Here is a 24,017-nt window from a genome sequence, read left to right on the forward strand (position 1 = left end):
AAGTGTTGACTTTGTAATTAAATTATATATGGTGAGTAAAAAGCTATTTCTCATAATTTAGAAAAATATTTAAAAAAGAGGGGAAAATAAAATGAAAGAAGTTAAAATTGAAAGTACGGCTTACTGCGGCGGATGAGGTTCTTCATGATAAATGAAGAAATTTTTGTACAATAAACAAATTATCAACAAAATTACCATTTTTTAATATTATATTATTTTAAATTTAATATTCTCACTAAATTTTGAATTTTTGTCGCCCTTAAGAAATGATATGATGACTAATTAAATAATTGCAATGCAAATATTTGTGTTAAATTTTTCACGTACTGTATTTTTAACTAACTTTTTTCGCCTCAATAATTTTTTTACATTTCATTATGAAATTATTAACTATTTAAATTAATTATGCATGACATGTAGTAATTGATTTAAAAAATATGGGAATTCCTTCTTCTGCAGCTGGAAATGAATCAGCTTCAAAGAATTGGGGTCACTTTCCTACGAAAGGTGGAATGGCTATCCCTCTGCTTAATTTGTACTTAAGTGACTCATGCACATGATATATAATCACGATTAAAAGCCATAATTTGCTTTTTCTCCACGCGGCACAGACAAAGTGGAGTCCGAGAGAAGAATCCTCTCTTGAGGGCAATGCAAATAAATCGAACCAAATTTGACTTTGCTCCTGAGCAAATATTCGATGTCGGCGCATAAATAGCCGTGACTTCAGCTCAACGGCCTCATATCTTCCTGTTGGCACAACAAAAGTCGGCAAATAAAAAATGCACAAAAATTAGTACTCAATATTTTTATTAATTCATAAAAAAACTTATTTCTATTTCGTAAATAAACTGATAATTGAAAATTTTAAAAAGGAAAAATTTTCAAAAAAATTTAATTTTATACACAATGAAACACTCAGCAAGAATAGATTTTTAAAATTAGTATAATCTTTATTTATTTATTTTTGAAAAAAAAATATTTTCTTCATTTAATTTTGTTTATTATAAAATTGTTAAATAATGTTATTGCGAATTTTTTGCCCGAGCCAACAGGTGTGTTGCAATTAATCTGAGCTTTGGGTGAATCACGCGAGCGTCTCTCTCTTTCTAGCGCTTCATTTTCATGTTGGCGAAAAAGTTGAATGGCAGCCAATTAGCCGCCGCGAGTGCCAAATCTTCATTTCCTGTCGTCCACTCGGTGCCCGGCCGAGCAGGCAGGTCCTCCTCCGTCTGAAGGAAAAGAGAGAAAAAAATCTTGCGTCTCTCGAGAGAAGCCAACGCAAGGAATAAAAGTGTTTGCCATGCATGGCGCGTGTGTTGCTGGGCGAACTCGCAGTTCAAGGCGAGCCTGTTCTTTACTCAATCAATCCTCTCCGCCTTTTATTTTTAATAATATCATTTTGAGAGTGCGATTTTGAGAGACACGCCAATCATCAAGTCGTTTCCGTTTCATCAATCAACTTGAAAAAATGAAATTAACTTGAATAAAAAAAATTGATCAAGAACTTCAATTGCTCTCGACAAAAATAAAAGGTAAAAATTATTGAAAAACAATTTTGTTTTTAATATGAATTTGAAATTATTTTAAATTTCATTTGACATAATTCAACAAATAACTGGTTTTGTTTGTTTAAAAAAAAAATCTGTAAAACATAATTGAATCATTCAACATTTAATGGTAAAAAGAGTAAAACATTTTTTTTTATTTCATGTTTTGTTTATTTTCAATGAAAGTATAAAGATTTTGTATAAAAATCATGATTATTATCATTTTGTGTGTTATAAGTGATAAAATGATACAAATTCAACACTTACATCAGGAAATAAGGATTTGATACACTGCAAGGGGCTTATCCCATTTTTAATTATTTATAAATAAGTATATTTATGGCAATGAACAAAATTATTAAGTACTTGGCGCAGGTTTTTGTTCTTACAATTTCTAACTTACTCATTAAGTAGAACAACAACACAATTTTCAATCTAGAAGAATGCACAAAATCGAACCTTATAATCAAGATAGACGTCGTTTTGGCAACAAATAAATTATATAGTTGATGAAAAAATTCAAACAAATTTTATCACCACATTTGGAAGATTGTTCGTTCACAATATTGAGATGAGACCAAAAAATTGTACAATATATTTTTTCGTCTTTAAGACAAAAATGCGCAGCTGGATTGTATCTATATTTTTTCTCTATATGTTTGCAGTTGTTTGGTTTTTGTTAAAAATATGTAAAAAGTAATGGCAACAAAGAATTCTTGTAGGTTAAATAATATTATTATTGCTTCAATAGTAAAATTGGCACACCTATGGGGAGTTTTCTAATAAAAAAGGCACAACCTGTTGGCACTTCATTGTTTTGCAGAGCGTTCTGTTTTGATAAATTATGTAGAAAAAAACGTACAAAAAATATATATTTATAAGTTAATTTGACATTTGGTAACAATGCATAAATTAAATCTCCTCACGTGGAATTTACACTTTGAATGTAAATTCTGGAGGATAATTATAGTTTAGTGCTTTTTGATATGTTTCTTTTTGCCACTTTCTCTCAACTGATTTTCATTTTTTTAAAGGACCACATCAGTATTTTTAATCTCTATCTGAAAGTGAAATAATTTCCATGATCGGAGGAATAAAAAATTCGCACCCCTTTAAAGAAAAATATTAATAGTGTCTCTGATTCACATGCTTTTGCAGGGAAAAGACAAATTATCCAGTTTTAATCTTTAAGGGTGTTAATTTTAAATAGCCACTTTATTGTTTTCCATAAAAAAATTTCCACTATCACATAAAGGAATAAAAAATTAAAACCCGAGTGGTTCTTCAATTTTGAGTACAATTTTGAGATTCTTGAATATTCCAAAGAATATAGAAAAGTAGAAAATCAGAGGAAGTGGCAGTTTTCATTTTCCAAAACTGAAAAAATGGCACTAGTGTTTCTTAGAGCTGAAAGGGTAAATGCATCGATTTGCGGGCACTGCGCTGGTGAGCAAGATTTTTACAACTTAAGATTACAATAATTTGGGCGTTCATAATTATTAGATAACTTTCAACGAAGTTTCACTGCTGTGTTTTGGGCGCCTTGGGCTGGTGTCGCTTCATGTGCAGCGCCAAGTGGTCCGACCTGGCGAACGACCGTTCGCACACGACGCACTTGAAGGGTTTGTCGCCCGTGTGCTTGCGGTAGTGCCGCGTCAGCTCATCCGAACGCGCGAACCGCCACTCGCACTCTGCCCAGTGGCACCGGTACGGCTTCTCGCCTGCAACAAAAATCACAGAAATTGATTAATTTGAGGAAAAAAAAATTCAGTTAAAATAAAACAAGGAGTTTATCGGCCGTTGCTTTTTGAAGAATCGGATTAATTTACAAAGATTAATAAAGAAAATAAATAAATCCAAAATCGCAAGAAATAATTAAAAAATAAATGTAATATAAGGAATGAAACAGAAAAATGAGTTGAAATATAAGTTTCTGCAAGTAAAAACTGTTCATTAAAGAGTTATTTTAGTTTTATTTTGATCATTTAGACTGCATTGAGTCTATAGTTTTGAAAATATTTATTAAAGCGTACAAAATAATGAAATATAGGAATGGAAGTCTGGAAATTTTGTATACAGCTCTACAATTTTATTAAAAATATGTTTGAACATCTTAAAAAAATTGCTTTGAAGTTAGTAAATTCAATCTAAAGAAGTTAAAATTTAAAAATGGGGATTTCCATGCAAAATTGAAACAATCCGTTTTAAGTCTCTCATATTTTGCTTTAATTCACCAAAATCCATTGTCAAAATAATGAACTTGAAAAGTGAATCAACAGAGCCTTTTTCTTCATTATAAATGCTATCCTAATTCATCTTAATATAATTCCACCTATCGTGTTTTCATTAAAGAATTTTCCTTTCATTTTTTTCCTAATCGTTAAATCACCGCAGACGGTTTTCTTAAGGACGCTGCGCAGTGTTTTGGTGCGATTGTCCTTTGTGTTATGTTCTCTTGTCGCTCGCATGACAACAAAGGGCTAATTAAAAGGCACGAGCGACGAGTGTGAATTCCAGCACGGCCGAGGTGTCGTCCGGCGAGAGCAGAAAACAACGGACGACATCTCGCTAATTATTAAAATGCGCACACACGCATGCATTTTTCGAGTTGGGATTCGGCGGCGGTTTCGCAATGTCATTGTCAAGGTGGCGGCCTCTCGGGCATTCGTAATGCGCGCCGATTAATTAGAATGCACGCCGACCCGAGACGCATGCGATAAATGTATTAATATTACGCTCAAAACATGCTCGCGGATCTTCTTAGTATGCGCCGCCGGTAAAAGGCATAAATGAACCTCTCTCGACAGGACAATAACCCCCCAAGGGCCAACGATCACCTTTATTTTTATTTTTTCTACACTTTCAAAATTCAATTTAATTTAAGAGAAAACTAGAAGGGTCAATTTTTATAATAAAGAATTTTATTTCAGCGATATTCTTATAATTTTGAGATTTTTCATTATGTTCAGGATTTATTTATTTTACTTTTCTATGACATATGTTAGATTGGTCTTAAAATATTCAATGCAAATAGTTCTGATTTGAAAAATTCAACTCCTGAGAATGAAAAATATTTATTTGGTCGAAGCAAATATTTAATATAAAATATAATACAAAGATAATAAAGTGAATAATTTAAAAAAAAAATATTTAATTTTGTTGCTTTATCATTTTAAAGATGCAGGTCTTTCCATAAATCTTGTCTGTCAACGAAAATAGTTAAAAATCTCCTGCAAACCCAATCAAGAGGTTATTTTTAGCCCGCGGTGCTGATGACGCGCCAAAATTAGTGTCCAATTAACCTGAAGCTCTCGCGCTCTCTCTAAAATTTTCCTTCAAAATAATGAATTTCATCTTTCTTTCCAACCCGACATGAATATTAACGAGACCAAATTAAAGAACAGTTTCTTCTTCCCGGCATAAAAATTACAAGTAAAAAAGTATAATTTTTGTATGAACGAGAGACGGATCATGACATGCGCGTTTTCGAGACCTGTAATTTGACCGCGCTGCGTTTTCTTGGCTGCATCTCTCAAGAGATGAACCAAAACCGACCGACCGACCGCTTCCTTTGTTGTTATGATACATATTTGGGGCAATTTTCAGCACGCAAGCCACTAACATACACCTGGAATAATCACTTTGTACTCGGCGAGAATTATTATAAACTTTTGGACCACTTTCGACGAAAATTTCTAGTTTTTTGTCACTTGAAAACTGACAAATAATAATTCATAACATATTCAACAGTGAAGAATGAAGAAGAAAAACACACGCAAACTAAAAAAAATTTGGAGAAGAAGTACGTGTTTAAATAAATTAGTCATTACTAGACATTAAAAAAAAATAAGAATTATTAAAATTCTTTTAAAAGTATAATTTTTACCAGAACTTTTTTCTGATCTAAACCAATATCAAACTAAATCTAACCAATTAGAGGATTTATATTTTTTATTCACTTAAATCTAGATATTTTTACTGTTATGGTTTATTATACAAACCTTGTAGCAAAAATCAAACGTTTCTCATGAATGGCTTTGCGAAACGCAATAAACGTCAGCTTCTGAATTTCAGAATGCAATAAATACACGGAGAATTGGAGTAAAGTAGCCAAATGTTTTTCACGGTTGTAATATAAATGCCAGAAATTCTGTTCGGTAATATAAAAAACTGATTTTATGCTTTTTAAACGGCTTGCCTGGCAAAACCACTCAAATTAGCCCAAATTAATCCGGTGGAAGAATGCAGAATAATTATCTATCGCCAAAAAATCCGCAGGAAACATAATTGCCTTCCTAAATACCGGTCATTTGGATAGAAAAATATCCCCTCTATATTTCTTCTATTTTTCGGTGCGGTTTCAAAAAATACATATAATGGGAGAGGATTAGTGGAGGAGAAGGCAAAGCCGCTGCTGCCCGAGTGTGTTGTGTGTGGAATTAAATTTTTAAATAGAGAGGAGAAGGAGTTAGTGAGATGAAGGAATGTGGTTTACCTCGAGGCGTTAAAGTCAAAGAGTGAGAGAGAGAGGAGCCGGTCCACGGAGGAACAGCAGATTCATAGCAACCAACTCTCATTCATAAGATCGAGCGGCGTTGTAAAATCTACCTCTCCCAGCGGCAGACTGGCCGCGTTCGGTCCATGCATACATCTGCTGGACCCCAGCAGGAACAATGAATTCCCCATGGCTTTGTGCTTTTCATTAAATACACATTCAGTTTAACTGAGCAGATGCATAAAAAAATGACGTGATAATTCTTTTAATAGAAATATGCAAAATTAATTCATTATCTCAGAAAAAGAGAAAATTTCAAATAACAATCAAAAAAGATATATTTTTAATTGAAAATCCTTAAAATTTATCTCAGCAAATTAAGTTAGCAAAGTGAAAAACATTTATCAAAAAATGTATCAAAAAGTTTTGAAAATGAGGAGGAGATCAATATTTTGAACATTGAGTTTTTTTTAAATAAAGGAATTAAAAACAATAATCTCTTATGAAGCATGAAATTCTTAAATGGATAATATTTACAAGTGAGCAACATTTTATTTTGCAACAATGATTTTGGACATTTGTTTAATAAGCCATAAAATTCACTTCTTCTCGTGCAAAGGAAATCCAGATAGGAAGAATCTGACTCGCGTGCGGCACATTTTATGCACGCAGCGCACCTGTGCGATAAACATGTGCGCGCAATTAGCATTTTACGGCACCTTTTTAAAAAACAAAATTAGCTTTTCTTGCCATTTTATTTTATTGATATTTGCCCCCGAGCAAAACGGGCTAGCTCCTTCCTACATTACAATAATTATATATTCCGAAACTACACTTCAGGCTTAGATTTTTTTGTTAAAAGCCGCAGAGATTTTGTATAATTATTTTCAATTTTAAGAGACTCTCAGGATTAACTCATTAAACCAGTGCGTAAAATGAGCCGAAAAAGCGCTGCAAGGGCGACAAATGTGTATTATTTTTTTACAGCATGTCTTAAAGCACGAGAGATGTGACGCGCTTGAACAGGCAGCGGAAAATGGAGATTTGAACGCCTGTTAGCCGCTCTCTGTGTGAATGATTGGACCCGTGGATAAAAAGCAGCTGGCCGTTTTATATAATATGCCATATCAAAGGAAGAAAAAAATAAGGAGTTGAGGTAATTACCTGTGTGGATTCGCTGGTGAGCCTTCAGGTGAGAGCTTTTGGTGTAGACCTTGGTGCAGCCTGCGAAACAAAAAGATGAGGGAGAAAAAATTAAACATTTGGTCTTCAAATAAAAAATTACAAACAAGACGCTTCATTATCGTTGTATTACTAATTTTAATGGAAACTTTGTTTAACTGGAAAACGGTATTTCTTAGTTTCAATGGAATAACAAAATAATTAAGAGATTTTTAATGGGTGTGGTTAGTATTAAATCACAGTTAGCTTCACTAGCATTTTTATTTTAAAAAACGGCTTAAAAAAATCCACAAGTTGAAGGAAGCCATTCAATGGTTCACCACGCTTTAAAAAGAAAGTTTTCTAATAACTAATAAATTGAAAAAAAAAAATGGGAAGTATTTAAATTGATAAATTTTATATTCTTAAGCCGAGATATAATTTTTAAATAAACCCGATTAAAATAATCTCACCTGGGAAATCACAATGATGAATTCGTCGTTTTTCCAACTCAGGGTTGTTCCTGCGATTGTACTTGACCTGCGCCGACAAAGCGTTGGTTTGCTGTTGGAGGGACGCCTGTTGTTGTTGTTGTTGTTGCTGTTGGTGGTGGTGAACCGTCGAGGGGTTGTTGTTGTTGTTGCTGTTGGTGTTTTGCGTCGGCGCGTTTTCGAGCTGCGCCAGTTGGGGGACAACGGCGAGTTGTTGCTGCGGTGACAGTGGCGACCCCTGGCCCGGCTCGGTCAGCATCAGACTAGTGGTGGGGTGGTAGGGGGGCGGCGGGGTGCGCCGGGAGGGTGTTGCCATCAGGATGAGGTTGTTGCCAGTGCCGCCGGGCGACGATCCCGGCTCGCTGGCCGGCGGGGTCGGCGGAACCTGGTAGTTGAGGGAGCGGCTGGCGGCCATCTTGTAGCCGAGGTTGTTGACCCTGGAGGGGAAGGACGACGAGTAGTGGGGGTAATTGTTGTTGGGCATGGGTGGGGGCAGCAACTGCTTCTCCTGCTTGACCTGCATCGGCAGCAGGTCACTTGTGGTCACCTCGAGCTTGACCGTCGTTCCTTCCAAGGTCATCTGCGGCTGGTGGGGGGGAAGGAGGTCGGCAGGTTCCTCCCACTTGGGCAGGCTGGTGATTTCGTCCCACAGGGGCTTGAGGAAGACGTCGTCCTCGACGACGCTGCTGTTGGGGCCGCGCATGCCAAACCGACCGGTAGACTCGACAAAGAACTCGTCGATCTGCGACGCACTCTCTCGTCTCGGCTTCAACAGGTCGTCGTCCGAGCCCAGCATGTAGCTGTCCGGGTCGGGTTTCGGCCGCTTCCGGGGCGGCTCGAAGTGGTCCGTGGAGCTGTTGTTGTTCAGCTGGTGGACGCCGGTGGGGGTTCCGGTCTGCTGGCGGTACAGCATTGAGTCCACCTCGGAGTTCTGAATGAAGAACAAACAAAATTTCAAAAATTAGATTTTTTAGATTAAAATCAACTATTAAATTTTGTCATAGAATTTAAATAAATAATGTGAAATTCTTAAAATATCAAATGGAAAATTTAATGATCTATCCTCTCAAAATAAAGTAGCCCTATAAAAATTAAGTTGTTGGTTAATTGAATTAAGGAACCCTTGTTAAGACAGTGGTGAAAATTTCAAATAATTTACAAAAATGGCTCCTATTGTTTTAGACTTGATTTGGCTATGCTAATAATAAGAAATTCTTAATTGCTCACAATTTAAATAATAAGTGAGCTGAAAAATAAGTTTTTATGAATTATTTTACATTATTTTTGTTTCTAAAACTTCTTCACTTTCAGGCTAAAAACCACCCCAACTTGTAATCGGATACTTTTAAAAGAAACATTTTCCTTCCAATTAGAGATAAGCTAATTTTCACCCCCTACTCTACAGATGTACTGCGCACACAAAGCAACCCTTCTGTATAATTAACAGCCTCTAGTCTTCGTCTCCACTTTTTGTACAAACACAAACAGGAAATGGCCAAAATTCATAATGGACCAAAAATACACACATTTACGAAACAGGAGAAATCTTCTAAATTCTTGTATGTGTCCTGATAAAGAAGCGACCGTGTCAACAACTATCGCTGGCCGGGAGGAAAAGCAAGTAAAGAGTGCGTTGATGAACAAACACGCGGCTCGAATTTTATCAGCCATCAATAATTTTTATAGTCGGCGCCGCGTGAGCGTATATAAAAATTTATTTAAAAAGAGCAGCCGATAAGCTCTCTCGGCATTATCGCCTCATGGCACCGCACACACATATATATTAAAGGGTATTAAATATTTGCTCACGAATTTCTCTTATCAACACCACGCGTATAGCAAAAAGTTTTCGAGATAGGTTTAAGCATATAATATGAAGCTGATCGGGGGAATTTCAAGACGCATTATTTTTGTCAAGGAAAAAATAATTTGAGCTAGACTATTTAAATTTTAATTGAGAGTTTTAAAAAGTCCAAGTTTCACTGACTGGAAACTTGGTGGCCCTCTTCAGTGCAAATAAACAACGAAACGTATTTTTAACCCTTTAAAAAATATCATTTTTAATGGATAGCTTGGTTTTTATAACTTAACTAAATTAAAACAAAAAAAAATGTTATGATTGAAATGTTTCCTGCACTTTTCTTTTACCTCTCAAGTATCTTCTCTTAATAAATATGTGATTATCAAATTAGTTTGTGTAAATTTTGAGGTCTAGTTACATTATGATTAACACCATACAGTTTGGCAAAATTCTGAGTTAATTTTACTGTGGAAAATTAAGAAATATGTTTATCAAATTAAGCTATTTTGAGATACATCAAAGTGGAAGTGATTGAAAGAAAATCATCTTCACTTGAGCTCTTTATTAATTTTCTTCATTTAAAATTGCGAATTTTGAAAGTTTTTAACAATTTCTTCTATTCTAAAATATTTAAATTTTATGATAATAGCTTATTTGAGACGAAAATTCTGAACAAGAATATAAAAGAATGTGATTTCCGTTTGACAGCAAGTAAGAAAAGCAGCTCATCGTTATTTTTGGCTGTCAGCTTGAGTTAATCTCCCCGCAGCAGTACATGTCATTTTGCCCAGAAGAACCCACGTTTTCACTGCATTTGCCTGCGAACACGTGCGGATATCGATTGTTGCTGGTGGACCGTGTTCAAAACCATTCTTCGCACCTGCCCGAAGGCGACTTACGTTTATATAGAAAGGGCAGGAAGGGAAATAATGTTCGAGCTTAAAACTCGATGTGTGATAAGATCGTGTTGTTTTTCTGCAGTTCAATATTTGCGCTCGGGACCGCTAGAACTTGCGGTGACGCAAGCGGAAAAGATTGTGTGACAAAAGCGGTGCAATTTCACCTTAAAAGCAACACTCGTCAGGTCATTTCTGTTTTTGCATTGTCTTTTTTCGCGGGACTTATCTTGATTTAGCTGATTAACTTCCATAATTAGCATTCCTCTGTCAGATTGATTTCAACTCAAAATGTGTTAAGTGAATTCTTATCATATCAACGCATTGTTATAAATTCCGTTGATTAAAAAATTTTCAAAGAGTTTGCCAATCAATTAAAGAAAGACTGATAATTTGTTAAATATATGTGAAAAGCAATCTATTCAAAATTTAAGAGGAATATTTTATTTATTAAAGATAACAACAATGCCCATTTAATTATCATTACTTGTCTAAATTCCAATTTTTAATGTGAATCAAATAAGTCAACAATTATTTCGATACAGAGAGTTTTGGAAAAATTGACTCATTACATGAGTATCTCCGAAATTTTTATAACATAATGAATGGGAAACCGCAAAAACGCGACGGTACATTGGTGGAGCAACTTTTATCTGTTTCTCTCGCATTCTGTTGTTTCCACACACTGATGGTGGAAAAAAACCAAACTCGATACTCTCTCGCCGAATTCCACCGCGACCCGTACAAAAAAAAATATTGAAAAAGTGTTTCCTGCTTTTGCTACGCGCTGCTTCGCCCGCGGCTCGGCGAAAGGAAAGAAAACCGAACGGCTTGTGCCGCGCAGTTTATTTTTTAGCGTCCCGACGGGGAAGTGAAAAATGGAATATCTTGTTTTGCGAAAAAAAATCAGCCCCCTTATATTTATTATTATTTATAAAAACATTTATTTTCTCCCAACTCTGACAAAATCGTAATTTATTGTACAAAAACAGCAGTTAATTTCTCTCGCGCCAAGTTTGTGCGAATTTCTATGAATTTCTCTCGAGCCAATTAAATGTCCAGTTGCATCACTCTCGAAATGGAAAACGTGGTCAAACGCATAATTACGCGCGCGTAACAAAATTTAATAATTGCGGCGTACGTGCTGCGGCTCAAGCTCGCTTTTCACTGCCCCTCGAGCCCAAATGCAAAAATCTGGCAGCGTGGAGCGCGAAACCAGTTTTGAGGCTGCGAGATCTCTCGGCGGCCGCCGTGGAAGGAGGAGAGAAGATCTGAATGGAAAACCACTTTTGGGCTGTGCAGAGCGCGAGAGCGGCGTGATGCTGCTCTTTCCAGCCAACGAACCGCACCTTTTGATTCAAAGGCTGCAGCTCTCCTCTCTGAATGAATGAATGGAAATACATAAATTATTATTAGCTGGTGTGTAGCGAAAAAAAAATCGGACGAAGAGCCGCGCTGGCAAAAGTGTATAATCACCATTATCGTCCTGTTTGCCGGTGATTTAACTTTTTGCCACGCCAGGAATTCATTTCGCCAAAGGGTGGCTGTAAAATTTTAGGACGAAAATTTGCGCTGGATCAGATGCTAAGAAGGTTACAAATTCAAAATCAAAATGAATTAAAACTTAAAATTTGCAGATATAGGTTTAGAACATTTAATAATTAAGCTAATTAACGCACCAAAATATCCAGGATGCAACCTGACAATTAAATAAAAATATCCGTAATTATTTTGTTTTTAATAAGAATTTGTAAGAATGTTACACTAAAGATATTTTTGAGACCTTAAAACGATTAACCTGATTTTTTTAGATTTTTTTTATAGTAGGGACTAAAACTTTTTGATTGAACGGAGACCTTTTGGTTTGGAAAATTAATACAAATTTTTTAAGTCTCCGTTTGCTTAAATTTGGAAATATGAAGTTAAAAGGTGCACGTGGGAAATTAGGGCCGTTGTAGCAGTGAAAAATTAAGGCATTTTTGTACTTTTTGCCCTCTGAATGATGAGCTGTTTTTACTCAACAATAATCAGTTTATACCTATAGCGTTTTTAGATATTTATTGTTATGTTCTATATTATGTTTAATTTTTATTTTTCTATGCATAAAAATAGCAAATATTTATTCCTTTGTGATTTTAAAAATATTTTATAGAAATAAATTTACAACATAACTTAATTATTTTGTATTTTTATCGCTTTTTATAAAAGTAAATTAGCAGTTTTTTCTATTCTAAAAATGGACTGATTTTGAGATCTCAACAGGTGTATAATTCTTGAGAGCTATATTACGTTGCGATTCCTCTCAAAAGAGCGGATTATTACCTTAATCGCCTTCAGCTGACTTGGCGGTCGTTGCTTTCAAATTACACAAATATTTTAAAGAGAGATAATCGCAATTACGAGCCATTTGGCCAAAAAAAATCTTACACTTCCTTAGCAGCTAAATTTTTCGACCTGAATTTTCCTTCGAAACAGAAAAAAAAATATTACATTTTGCTCTCTTGCGACGAAGGTTAAAAAAGACGTTTCCGTTCATCGTTTTCTCTGGCATTCCTCCATAAAAAGGCTGTCGCCTGGTCGGATGCTAATTTATAGATCACACATTGCGAAACAAACACGCATCAGAGAGAGAACTCAAACAGAGACCGAGAAAGAGATATTCCAAATATAAAATAATGAAACTGCTCTCGACCGAGGAAATAAAACAACCTGTTATTTGTGTTGGAGTTAAAGAAAGCTTTTAACGACAAACCTTATAGCTCGTAAAATATCCCTGTGTTCAGATCCATTACTCTCGATTTGCCTGATTTTTCATTTGTTTGCGAGACGAGTTAGAGTGACTCGCTTGCACACTCGGCAAATAGCGGTAAAGCGAATACAGAAGGCATAAATCTTCGGTCTAATTGAGCTCGGCCATTTTTCTTGTGTCTCCCTGCTTTTTATTTCCCTGCTAATGCCATACGCAGGTTCACAACGGACGTAATTGCGTTTCATACCTCATTTTCGTGCCATCTGCGAAAGAGTTATTGCCGCGCGAAATATTTCTTCTGCTGGCATTTGCGTTCTCCTTTTTGAAATTGCGAGGAGAGAAAAAATATGTGATATATAAATAAAAAACGGTCATTTATGTCAAATACTGCGGGCATACGAAAAAGGTGGAGGATTTTTCAAACTCTTTTACAGTCTGAAAAAGTCTATCTATTAACAAACCAATTTCTAAAATTGTCTCATAAACTGACAAGTGTAAAAACGAAAGCTTTTATAAACTTCTTCTAAAAACATGCGAATTATTTGCTAATTTTTGTGAATATTGAGAGAAAAATTCCAAAGATAATTTCTTAAACATATGAGTCAAAAGCAAATTTCAGTAGATTATGAAATTATTGAAAAAAAGCTGCACAAATAACTAATTTCAAGCTTGGCTATATTCACAAAACATGCAACAATTTGCATTGCAATTAAAAAAATTAATAAATAAACCTGATTGAACATAAAATGAAATTTAAGAATTTTGAATTAGCAAAAATGAACTATAAATGAAAAGTTAAATTAATGGAAAGCTCATTTTCAGTTAGTGACCAAAATTTGAAGTTTTAGTGCAAAAAAAAATGAAAATTAGCAGCAAATTAATGTACTACTATATGCAGATAAAAATATTGCTTTCTGATCGAGTCTCTAATCAATTTTATCAAAATCCACTACAATATCACTTAACCTCAAACAAGCGATAGATTTTCGCGAAGAATCAACATTTCGTCAATTTTTGTCCAAATTAACACATTTTGGCTAAAAAAAAAAAAAAAATTCAGAATGCCTTTCTCAAATAAACTTTCTAGCTGAATTTAAATTTTCTTATGGCTTGGGGGGAAACAAATTTTTTATTTTCTTTATATACCTGTCGAAAAACCTATAAAAAGAATTATGTTAACCAAACGCTGCGCAGCAGCGGTGAGAAAAATGAATGAAATAAAGGCGTCCACGGCGGCGAGTTGTGATTGGTCCTCTCGATCGTTATTTTTTTTACAGCCCGCGAGAGTAATTAACGATGGGCGACGATGTAAGATCGCGGCGGGGCGAACCGTGCACGTGTTACCAAAATAATAATGCGCGCGATCAAAAAGCGCTTTCGGAGAGATGCAGAGAGAGGAATCCCATAGCGGCGGCCCCATGCCCGAAAGTCACTCTGAAAGACACACGGAGAGCCAGAAAAGTGGTCGGGACAACTTTTTTCTCCAATAAAAAAGCAGCCGCGGGCGCATAATTGCGAGTTTGTGTTTCGTTAGGCGCTTTTCGTTGCCGCGCGACGCACATCTGGCTGCTGCGCACTGGACCCTCTCTCTCATAATAGCGGATTTTTTTATATTCCAACACACAACAGCTAATTATACAACGTCGGAATTCGCCACATAAATCAAAAGGCAGTTCAGAATTACACGCAGGTGCATCATGCAAATTAATTGAAGTTCCCTGTGGTAAATTTTTAATTATTATATTACAAAAAATAAAAATAATAAATTGGTATTCTTTAGTAATTTTTTTATTATTGCAAAAAAAGGTAGACTAATTAAAATTGCAAAATAAAAACAATATAGAAATCTGTTTTTTTCATATTGTTCTGAATCACTCAAAAATTTGAGAAAAATGAAAAAAAAGCTCTCATTATATTGAAAAAATATAGCAATTTAAGAAATTAAGCTTCTTGATTGGCTTAAATCAATTCTCACCATTCTATTATTGGCTGTTGTAAAAAAATTACGATTCCAGCTCTTAATATATGGTCTTGAAATTTGATATAATTTATAAAAACCTTATCTCTTATTTTCTATTTTGAAATATTTCCGAGCACATTTGGCCTATGGAGGACATCAGACTGCCAGAGTCGTCAATAATGTTGATTGAATCCCACTCACATTATGAAGGACCATTAAAAACGTCACCTGAGCTCCAAATTCGGCCACGTGCCCGAACGAAGATTTGAAGATTCTCTCTCGTGTTCGTTTATTTTAATTTATTTCCAGTCAACAACATAGCATTTTTTTTTTATCTTCGTCTCTTGAGAGAGAAATCGGCTCTGCCAAAACGCAATTATTTACGACTGGTGCCCTCCTCCTAAAAGAGGTCCTCCATAAAAGAATGAAAGGGTCACCGGCGATAATACGGCAGCCGCGCGAGAGTGCTAAAACGCGAGCCATGAGAAGAGAGGATTATGCGCGAGTGTGGGCATCATAACGGAACGGAAAATAAACATAAATCCCTCGCGAGATGTGCTCTCTTCTCTTCCTACGTCTCTATAGAAGATGCACACAGGCATAGCCGTTCTTTCGAAAAACAATGTCCTCTCCTGCGAGGTGAAAAAAGGACGCCATTCATTGAGCGACCAGGTCGCGGCGCAGGTGCGAAAAATAATCGTGACGGGGCAGGGTGGAGAACGTGTTTGTTGCCGCGCAGAGACTTTAATGAAGGGTTTGGCCTCTTGGACACGTTCATTGATGCTTTTTCGCTGAATTAAAGAATGGACGCGAGAGCAGTGAATAAATGGCCACCGCTGCAAGTTTGTTTTTGCCTCTTTCCAACTTTTGCTTGCGGTCAGCGTTTCAATCAGACGGAAAATTATTAATTTGTATAATAAAGCTTAGGTAATTCAGAATTTAAAAAAAAAAAAAAAAAACTATAAATTTTGCGACCTTATATATCAAAAATGAAGAAATTCAAACTGTTTATAATGTTCATTATTTGTATATTATGTGTTTATAATTACGATCTACAAATTAATGAAGTCTCCTAAATCCAAACTATAGAGGAATTCAAAATTTTACACTGTATTAATATTAATTAAATTAATCCATACAATTTCTGTCCTGTTGTTGAACAAGATTAATTTGCGCAGTTCTTGAAACGTGTCACGTGTCCATGAAAATAAATTAACCAAGATATGAATTTCTTAGACAAATACACTGCTCTAAATTTAATTACATTGATTAAAATAATTAAATTGGGAAATAATAAATAATTGGAACTACTTATTTTTATTTAAACATAAAAAAAATTTCATAAAAAGAACAGTAATTTTATTGAATAATAGAAAATTTCCTGAACATAATTTAATTTTGTTATGCTCGACAACTTTTTCCTCATTTCGATCAGCCAACGCTTGAATTTATTCAATTAAAATTTCTCAACGATTTCACAATTTTACTATAAACAAATCCACTCAATTAAACTGCTGACAAACATTTCAATCCTCTGCCGCTTTTTAATGCAAATCCAGCATTTCCATATGCTCGTCGCTGCCGTTTGATTCAGATCATGGGCCGCGCTGTTCACGTTTAATTGAAACCTTTCTCGTGCAAACAACTCGAGGGAAAAATAAACTCATCTCTCTCAAGAGAACCATCTGCGTGCACGAAACCGACTTAATTTGCATTCAGCAGTGCAAAACAGTTAAGATTAAAATCGGACGGTGGATGAAATAATAATTCGGCCGCGACGCAGGCAGCGAGAGACAAATACAAAGGAGCTGCTGCAGATGGACACGATAAGAAAGCAGGCGAATTTTATGGAAAAAAGACGCTGCAGAGGAAATTCGACAGCGAATGCTCAAGCCGCCGTGGAAATATTTTTATGCTACGCGGAATTCCCGACGTCGCGGCGCGGAGGAGAAATTCGTAATGAAGTCAACGCGTCGTTTTCGAGCAGACGCCTGATTCGAATACGAATTAAAACTGAGAAATATATAAAAGCGTTTTGTCATGTCCTGCTTGTCTTTTTGTATGACTTTCAGAGAGGTGCATTATTATCATTTGGGTGAAGGGAATTTTACATGCGGATAACTGTCCGAAAATATGCAAATTTTCCTTCTCCGAGACAAACGCGTGCTGCATTTGTGATGAGTAAACAATACAATTGCAGAGACAAATTTGGTTCAGGATTTGATGGAAACAGACAGAGGATTGATGAAAAAATCGACTTCATTTTGTTTAATGACAATTGGCAAAATAAAAAGATGCATTGAATTTTTATTTTATGTAAAAAAATGAAATAAAAATGGATTAAAAAAATTAAAATTTTAAGTGCAACGCCAATCAATGTTTCCAAATGAAGGTATCACTAAAATGTAAAAAAAAAATATTTAAATAAAGGAAATACAGCAAAATCATAGGAGAAGGATTGAGGAACGTTCTTGAGCAAATCAGATTTTCAAATCACTAAAATCAAATTTGCCAACCGATTTGATATTCTTTTTTTTTAATCTGCAGAGATTCAGGGCTGATTTTTTTTACTAATTTCACGTCAGCTAAGAGTGGAACAGTTCGCCTTAAGGTGTGCCTGCGCCGCCGCCACAAATCCCGAACGGAAAGATTTAGAGCTGGAAAGAGAGCCACTTTCAAAACGCATGGTCGGACAAAGTGCGCGCACACATAAACCATAATTTATATTCACGAGAGAGCGAAAGACAAAAGAATTCGAGCCTGCGGGTAACAAGTCGAGAAAGAAACGATAAATTTCATTTGCATCTCTCTCCGAGAGCGCACACAACTTTGACTTTATATTTATGCACAAAGTCAGACGAGGCAAATTATGTTACGGGCAAAAGAAATCACAATGAGCGGCGGCACCAAAGCATGCGAAATGAGGGCAGTGAAAAAAATTCAGAACAATCCTTTGATTTTTATTTTTAAAATTTATTTTCTTAAAATTTTGCTGATTTAATATAGAATTTAAACTTCTAAATTTCAATAATTCGTTTTTCAATGTGACTCATGTGACTGTGACTGTTTTGCAAAATTTCAATTATATGATTACAAATTCTAATTATAAATTATATTTAGGGTTTAACGATCTTCATATCTATTGACATTAATCATTATTTGTAATTCAAAAGTCTCAGTGCTCATCTTGGGCCTTTTCAAAACGACAATTGAAGAAAAACAAACGTAATTTAATTTAACAGCTTGGCCGACCTGAATCATGCACGCGCATTGTGTGTGCATTTTAATTGTTGCCGACACAAAAGCCCATGCAGATAATACACGCGGGCATTGAGTCTACGTTTATTTAACAGCATGCAAATCAAGAGAGGGAGATGATGAATGCGTATTAAAATTTCATTCTCTCTAATGGTCGGCGTGTCCTCGATTTTTTTTTTATTCCGAACAATGCGCAGACAACTGAGAAATGTTATACATTATTATTATTATTGTTGTTAACTCGTATAAGAAAGAAGATATCGCGCGGGCCGATTATTCAGTTATGATAAAAAGCATAAGGAAAAGCAGCGAGGTGACGCATTTAGAGTAGTGCGCACGGAATTTTAATTCGCGCCTTTCTGTCATTCTATTGTGCGTGAAAAACTGCTTCGGAAATTCCTGTGGATGTCACATACTTTTATAGGATTCAACCGGAAACAAATAAATTTTTTCCCTAAACATTAATTTTGTATAATTTCAATTCTACATTAATCTATGATTTACTGAAAATAATTTGTTAATTATTCATTCTTCAATCAAGGAAAATTTCCAAGAAAAATTATAATCTCTGTATTTAAGAAAAATACTAAGAAGAAAGATAAAAGAACTCATTCAAGAGGACTCAGATTGTCGGATTATGAGAAGCAGAAAAATTATTTTGCTCTTATCTGAATGTGAGATGAATATTTTCAATTAATTAAATACGCGCGCAGTTGTCGCGAGATAGGAAAGGAACCATGACATTGCGCTTATCATCCATCACCAGATAATTGCGACAATGATGCGTCAATGCGATTGGTTTCAGCGGAAATGTCGCAGAGAGATTACTAAAATAGAAACTGTCTCATTCATTCATAAGTTTTCCTCATTGTCTGGCAATTAAAGTTTTGAAAAGGAAGACAACACATAAAACTACGAGAAAAAAAAATAATGTGGTAACTTTGAAAATTCCAATTTTTCAATGTAAAAAGGATTTATAAAAATTCTATAAACAGAAAAAAATTTGAAAAATATATTAATTGAAAAGAAACCAGAACAAAACAAAGTTATTTTTTAGAGACTTTAAATCATCGATCAAGACAAAAGCGGATGAAAGGAATAATTGCAACGAGTTTCAATTTTTTAAAAACTATTTTCGATTTAAATTTTAATAGTATCATGAATTTTCTTAAGTTTTGCTCGAAAAAAAACCTGTGCTATATAAGAATTTTTTATTACAAAACGTGCAAAAAATTAAATAAATTAAAATAACGTCTATTACAGGTATTAAAAAAGTACTGATTTTAAATCACATTTTATCTAAATCGTTTTTCCCCTTGGCTGTGGTAACTTTAATTACAAGTCGGCGCACTTTGATCGCTAACGAGTAATTGTTGCAAGTGCACAGCAAACAAAAGCCGCGCGATATAAAACGCTGCACATACAAAGACCAACTTTCTTCTTCTTAATTCTGTTATCCAGTTAGTTTGCATTAGCAGGCGGAATTGATATTCAACCCACACAATCCTTTGTAATTAACAACTGGGAGAGCGAGATAGAGCATGAATAAAAAATACTAGCGATAATCTTGAACATAAAACGCGAGATGCACCATCAAGATCGACGACCTGCACATAAATATCTAAATGGGAAATTTATATATATTTATATATTCTTTTTCCGTTCGCACTTGTGTCCTTAAAGTGTACAACATTGTATGGGTATTTATGTGTTATGTGGCATTGGCGAGTTTATTGCAGCAAGTGCATCTCATTGACTAGCGGCGGCGATGTGATTGATTTCTGCAGATTAATCAGATTCAATAAAATAATAGCGGACTGCATTCCTTGAAGTCGATTTGTCTCGCATCGCACTAATCGCCGGCTCCGCGAGACTCATTAAGGACGCATTAAATTATAAGATTCTTTTTTCATGCTCGATTTGGAATTTATGGGCATTATTTGTACAAGAATGAGAACGGAAAAAGAAAAAAGGAAAACTGAACTTTCAAATTGCTTAATGCGTAATTACGTGAAATTGCGTGAAATGACCAATTCGTGAATTCGAAGAAATTATAGACTTCTTTTGAATAAATTTCATGAAATTGAATTTCCTTCATTTTGTTAATAACCTTCATTCTTGTAATTGCTTTTCAAACTGTTAAAAATTCTATAATTAATTAAAATTTTCTAGCAATTGATTAAATATGCTTTAAAATTATCTTGTTTATTTCTTAAATTAAGTTAGAGTTTTTGCAACAAATTAAAATAATAGTATCAAACAATTTAAAAAAATTTAAAATTACAGAAAACTGATTGTGAGAAAGACATCATTCATGCATATTTATTCAAATTAATTAAATCTTTAATGGACAATCTCTGCAAAATAAATTATTTAACAATCTACTTTGTTCCCAATAATTTATTCCCAATACACTTTCTGTAAAAATGAATTTTACAATCAGTTCTCATGACAAAATTACACAATTTATAGAAACAATGATATAAAACTGTAAATTGAAATTCCTTTAAAACAATCTAATCAAGCATAAATGCACTTGTGATGGCGTTTTGTTTTGCACGATTGCACTCCAAGTGCACTCAGGTCATCTGCGCGCTCTTCATGGAGAAACATAACTGCAACACGCCGAGATCTATCAATATTCAATGTAAAGTAGCGGACTAATGAAAGAGCGGCGTATAGACCAGAAGGATCGAACTCGACATTATATGCCCACTCGTGCTACATACAAATAGAGCTAGACCATTATAATAAACGCGCGCGATTTGCAATTCCAACTGTAAATTATTGTTTGCGCACATTGAACACCATATTTATGCTCTCGCTCGCTCGCTCGCATGTGCATGCGATTTCCCTCCTCGTCAAATGACAATGATGCATAAAAAGAATATAGTATAGGTGACAATGATCGCGTTTTATTTCTGTGCAGCAGCACCGGTAATTGCACTTCTCTCGCCGCGTCGCCGTATGTAATTTGAAATTAATGCAGTCGTGACTTCTTTCGCCAGCAAACACATCAAGTGCGAGAGCGGAATTTTAATTTTGTTCTCCGTCAGCGAAAGAGAGATCAGTTGCTGGAATTCCTATTCAGATTTATTTTATTATGCGTTTTGATTATTCGATTGCGTACATTATGAACTTTACAATTGCGCGCAATTTTGTGAATGGAAATTTTTAGTTCTAAAAATAAATTTTAGGTCGGTTCAACGATCAATTATTTTAATTTCCGAAACAAACAATTTAATCAGTAAACAAAGTGTTCTATTATACATAAAAAAAAATTGTGCTCCACAAAAAAATAATTGATATTTATGTTCTTTAAAAATTTAATCTAATTAATAATTAAATTTGTTACATACAAAATAAAATGAAGTCAGTTGCAGTGAAATTTAAAAGTAATAGAAAAATGTAAAATTAATCAATATATTTTGAACTAAATCTTCCCCGTGGAGACGTTTTTACATAAATAGGAATTTTATTAATTATAAATACAGCGCTCACGATTTCAGATGGAAATCATCAAGTATAAAAGTTACATATTTGCACGTACACAAAAGTTAAAATCTAACTGAATAAACATTTAATTGATTTGAATCAAAGTTAATACATAATGGAATTTTCTACGAAGAAGAAATCCAGCAGTTTTCCTTATTTGGGCAATTAACTTTTATAACACGGCTAATGGAATTACAAAAATTAGCTTCTATGACGTTAGATTAATTGGAGTGTGTTTGATTAAAATTCAAAACAAACAATTTCTACAAATTCCTCAACGTTTTTCCCTACTATATTTAAGTGTCGCTTATGCGTAATTCAATTGCAGCAGTTTTTCACTTCTATTCATGAGACAATGCATGGCTTCCGGATAAAAATCAGGCGATATTCTCGCAAGACTCAACGTTACGAAGTGCGGTTTGAATCATTCCCCAGCTCCGCGACCGCATTTCACTCTTCGTGTCCAAAGGAAAAGGAAACGTTTCCGCACTCGCATTCGTAACGAATAAAGTAATTCATGACTATTTTTATGAATGAAATTCTAAATTTATCCTCCAACTTATTATGCACCCATACGTCACCCTCATCAAATTATGCGGAAAGAATAAAAATAAAAATATAATTTGCAGTTCATCATGTTGAACTCGTTTTCCTGCATCACCTGCGTGCGGAATTGCAGAAGAGCTTAATTATATAATTTCATAATTATCGAGAGTGGAAGAGAGAATAAATAAAACGTTTATAATAAGCAATAATGTTGATCAACAGCAAGGATTGACGACGTCATGTACACATGCAGCTACCAATGAAATCGATAAAACGAATCCATATATTTTATTTTTAACTTAAAAATGCACTTTTTAATTTGAAAATAATTTTAAAGAAATTTAAAAAAAAAATGGATATTGCTATAAAAAAGGAATGAATTTAAATAAAGTCATGTACAGAGTTTCAATAATAATTTAATTTATTTTAATGTATTAAAAATTTAATTTAATTTAATCCATTTAAATACTAAAATAGGTCTCAAAAGTATTAAATAAAATAAAAATAACCTTAAAATTTTGTGCTTTTAATACATTTAATATCTCAAAATCTCAATATAAATTCCTTAAATTTAAAAAAAGTCAATTTTATATTTGTGATGAATATATCTTTTAAGTTAATGAAGGATCTAGATTACTAGTTTAATTAAAATATTTGACATAGTGTAACAGAATTAAAGCTACAAAAAAATTAAAAATATAAAACCCGTCAAAACATCAATTTTCAATTATTTTGCTCAATATGTTTCATCTCCTTAAAAATTATTAATATATTTTATAATTAATGAAGATAAAATTCAATTTAATTCAAAAATCTTCTCCGTTCGAATTTCATTTGATAAATTTTAAAAATAGAACTCAAAGCATGATTGTCATTAATAAGAGAGAAATTGAAGACTGACCTGCATGTGCACGTAGGAATCCAGGTTGGCTACGGGGGTGGAGGACGAGTTGTACCAGAAGGGGTTGGTGTGCAGAGGGTTGGGCACGATCTGGTCGCCGAGGGCGCACTGTGACGTCGGGGGTGGCGGCTTGGGGCGCACCAAAACGCAGCAAGATCCCGCATCCATTTGCCCGAATCCGGGCCCTGAATCCAACTCGCGGCTCGCCGACCGAAAACAAGCGAAATTTATACTTTGGCTGCGGCGAGCGAGCACCTGTTGCGCAGCGACGGCGGGTCCACTGCTTCTGTACCCTTTGGGCCGCGCGGAGACTCGCGAGCCAGCTTCGCCGCCCCTCCACTGACTTTTTGATTCGTTGATGAGAGAGATGCACTCCTCCTGGCCAACACGCTCATTCTAACGTTTATTACCCCTTTGCCTGTTTTACAACAATATACCATTGTTTTATAAAACATATTGGTATAAAAAAAGTCTTTTTCCAATAAACTACAAATTTCTTGTGTCAAAGTAAGTAATTATGTAAAATGTAAAAATTTCAATTTTTTTATTACAAATACATGCGCAAATATAAATTTCAAAATACAACTAAAACAAAAAATATTTTTTTGATTGTACTATATTTATATGCATTAAAAAATTACTATTTTGTAAATTTATAATCAAAAAGGTTATATAATTAATTTTAATGTATTTAAGACCCTTCAACTTATAAGT

The 24,017-nt window shown here is 34.6% G+C and overlaps 1 protein-coding gene across 1 annotated transcript; it reads right to left on the reverse strand.

Moving 5' to 3' along the window:
* Positions 1-2,944: 2,944 nt before the first annotated feature.
* On the reverse strand, positions 2,945-23,808 carry LOC132205804 (dendritic arbor reduction protein 1-like). Its single transcript, XM_059635110.1, has 4 exons — positions 23,304-23,808; positions 7,680-8,628; positions 7,210-7,269; positions 2,945-3,271 (listed from the first exon to the last, which is right to left on the reverse strand). The coding sequence occupies exons 1-4, from the start codon at positions 23,469-23,471 to the stop codon at positions 3,072-3,074; spliced, it is 1,377 nt and encodes a 458-aa protein (XP_059491093.1). The 5' UTR covers positions 23,472-23,808; the 3' UTR covers positions 2,945-3,071.
* Positions 23,809-24,017: the final 209 nt, after the last annotated feature.

Source organism: Neocloeon triangulifer, unplaced genomic scaffold, assembly GCF_031216515.1.
Source record: "Neocloeon triangulifer isolate White Clay Creek 2 clone unplaced genomic scaffold, ASM3121651v1 ptg000003l, whole genome shotgun sequence".
NCBI classification, from domain to species: Eukaryota; Metazoa; Arthropoda; class Insecta; order Ephemeroptera; family Baetidae; genus Neocloeon; species Neocloeon triangulifer.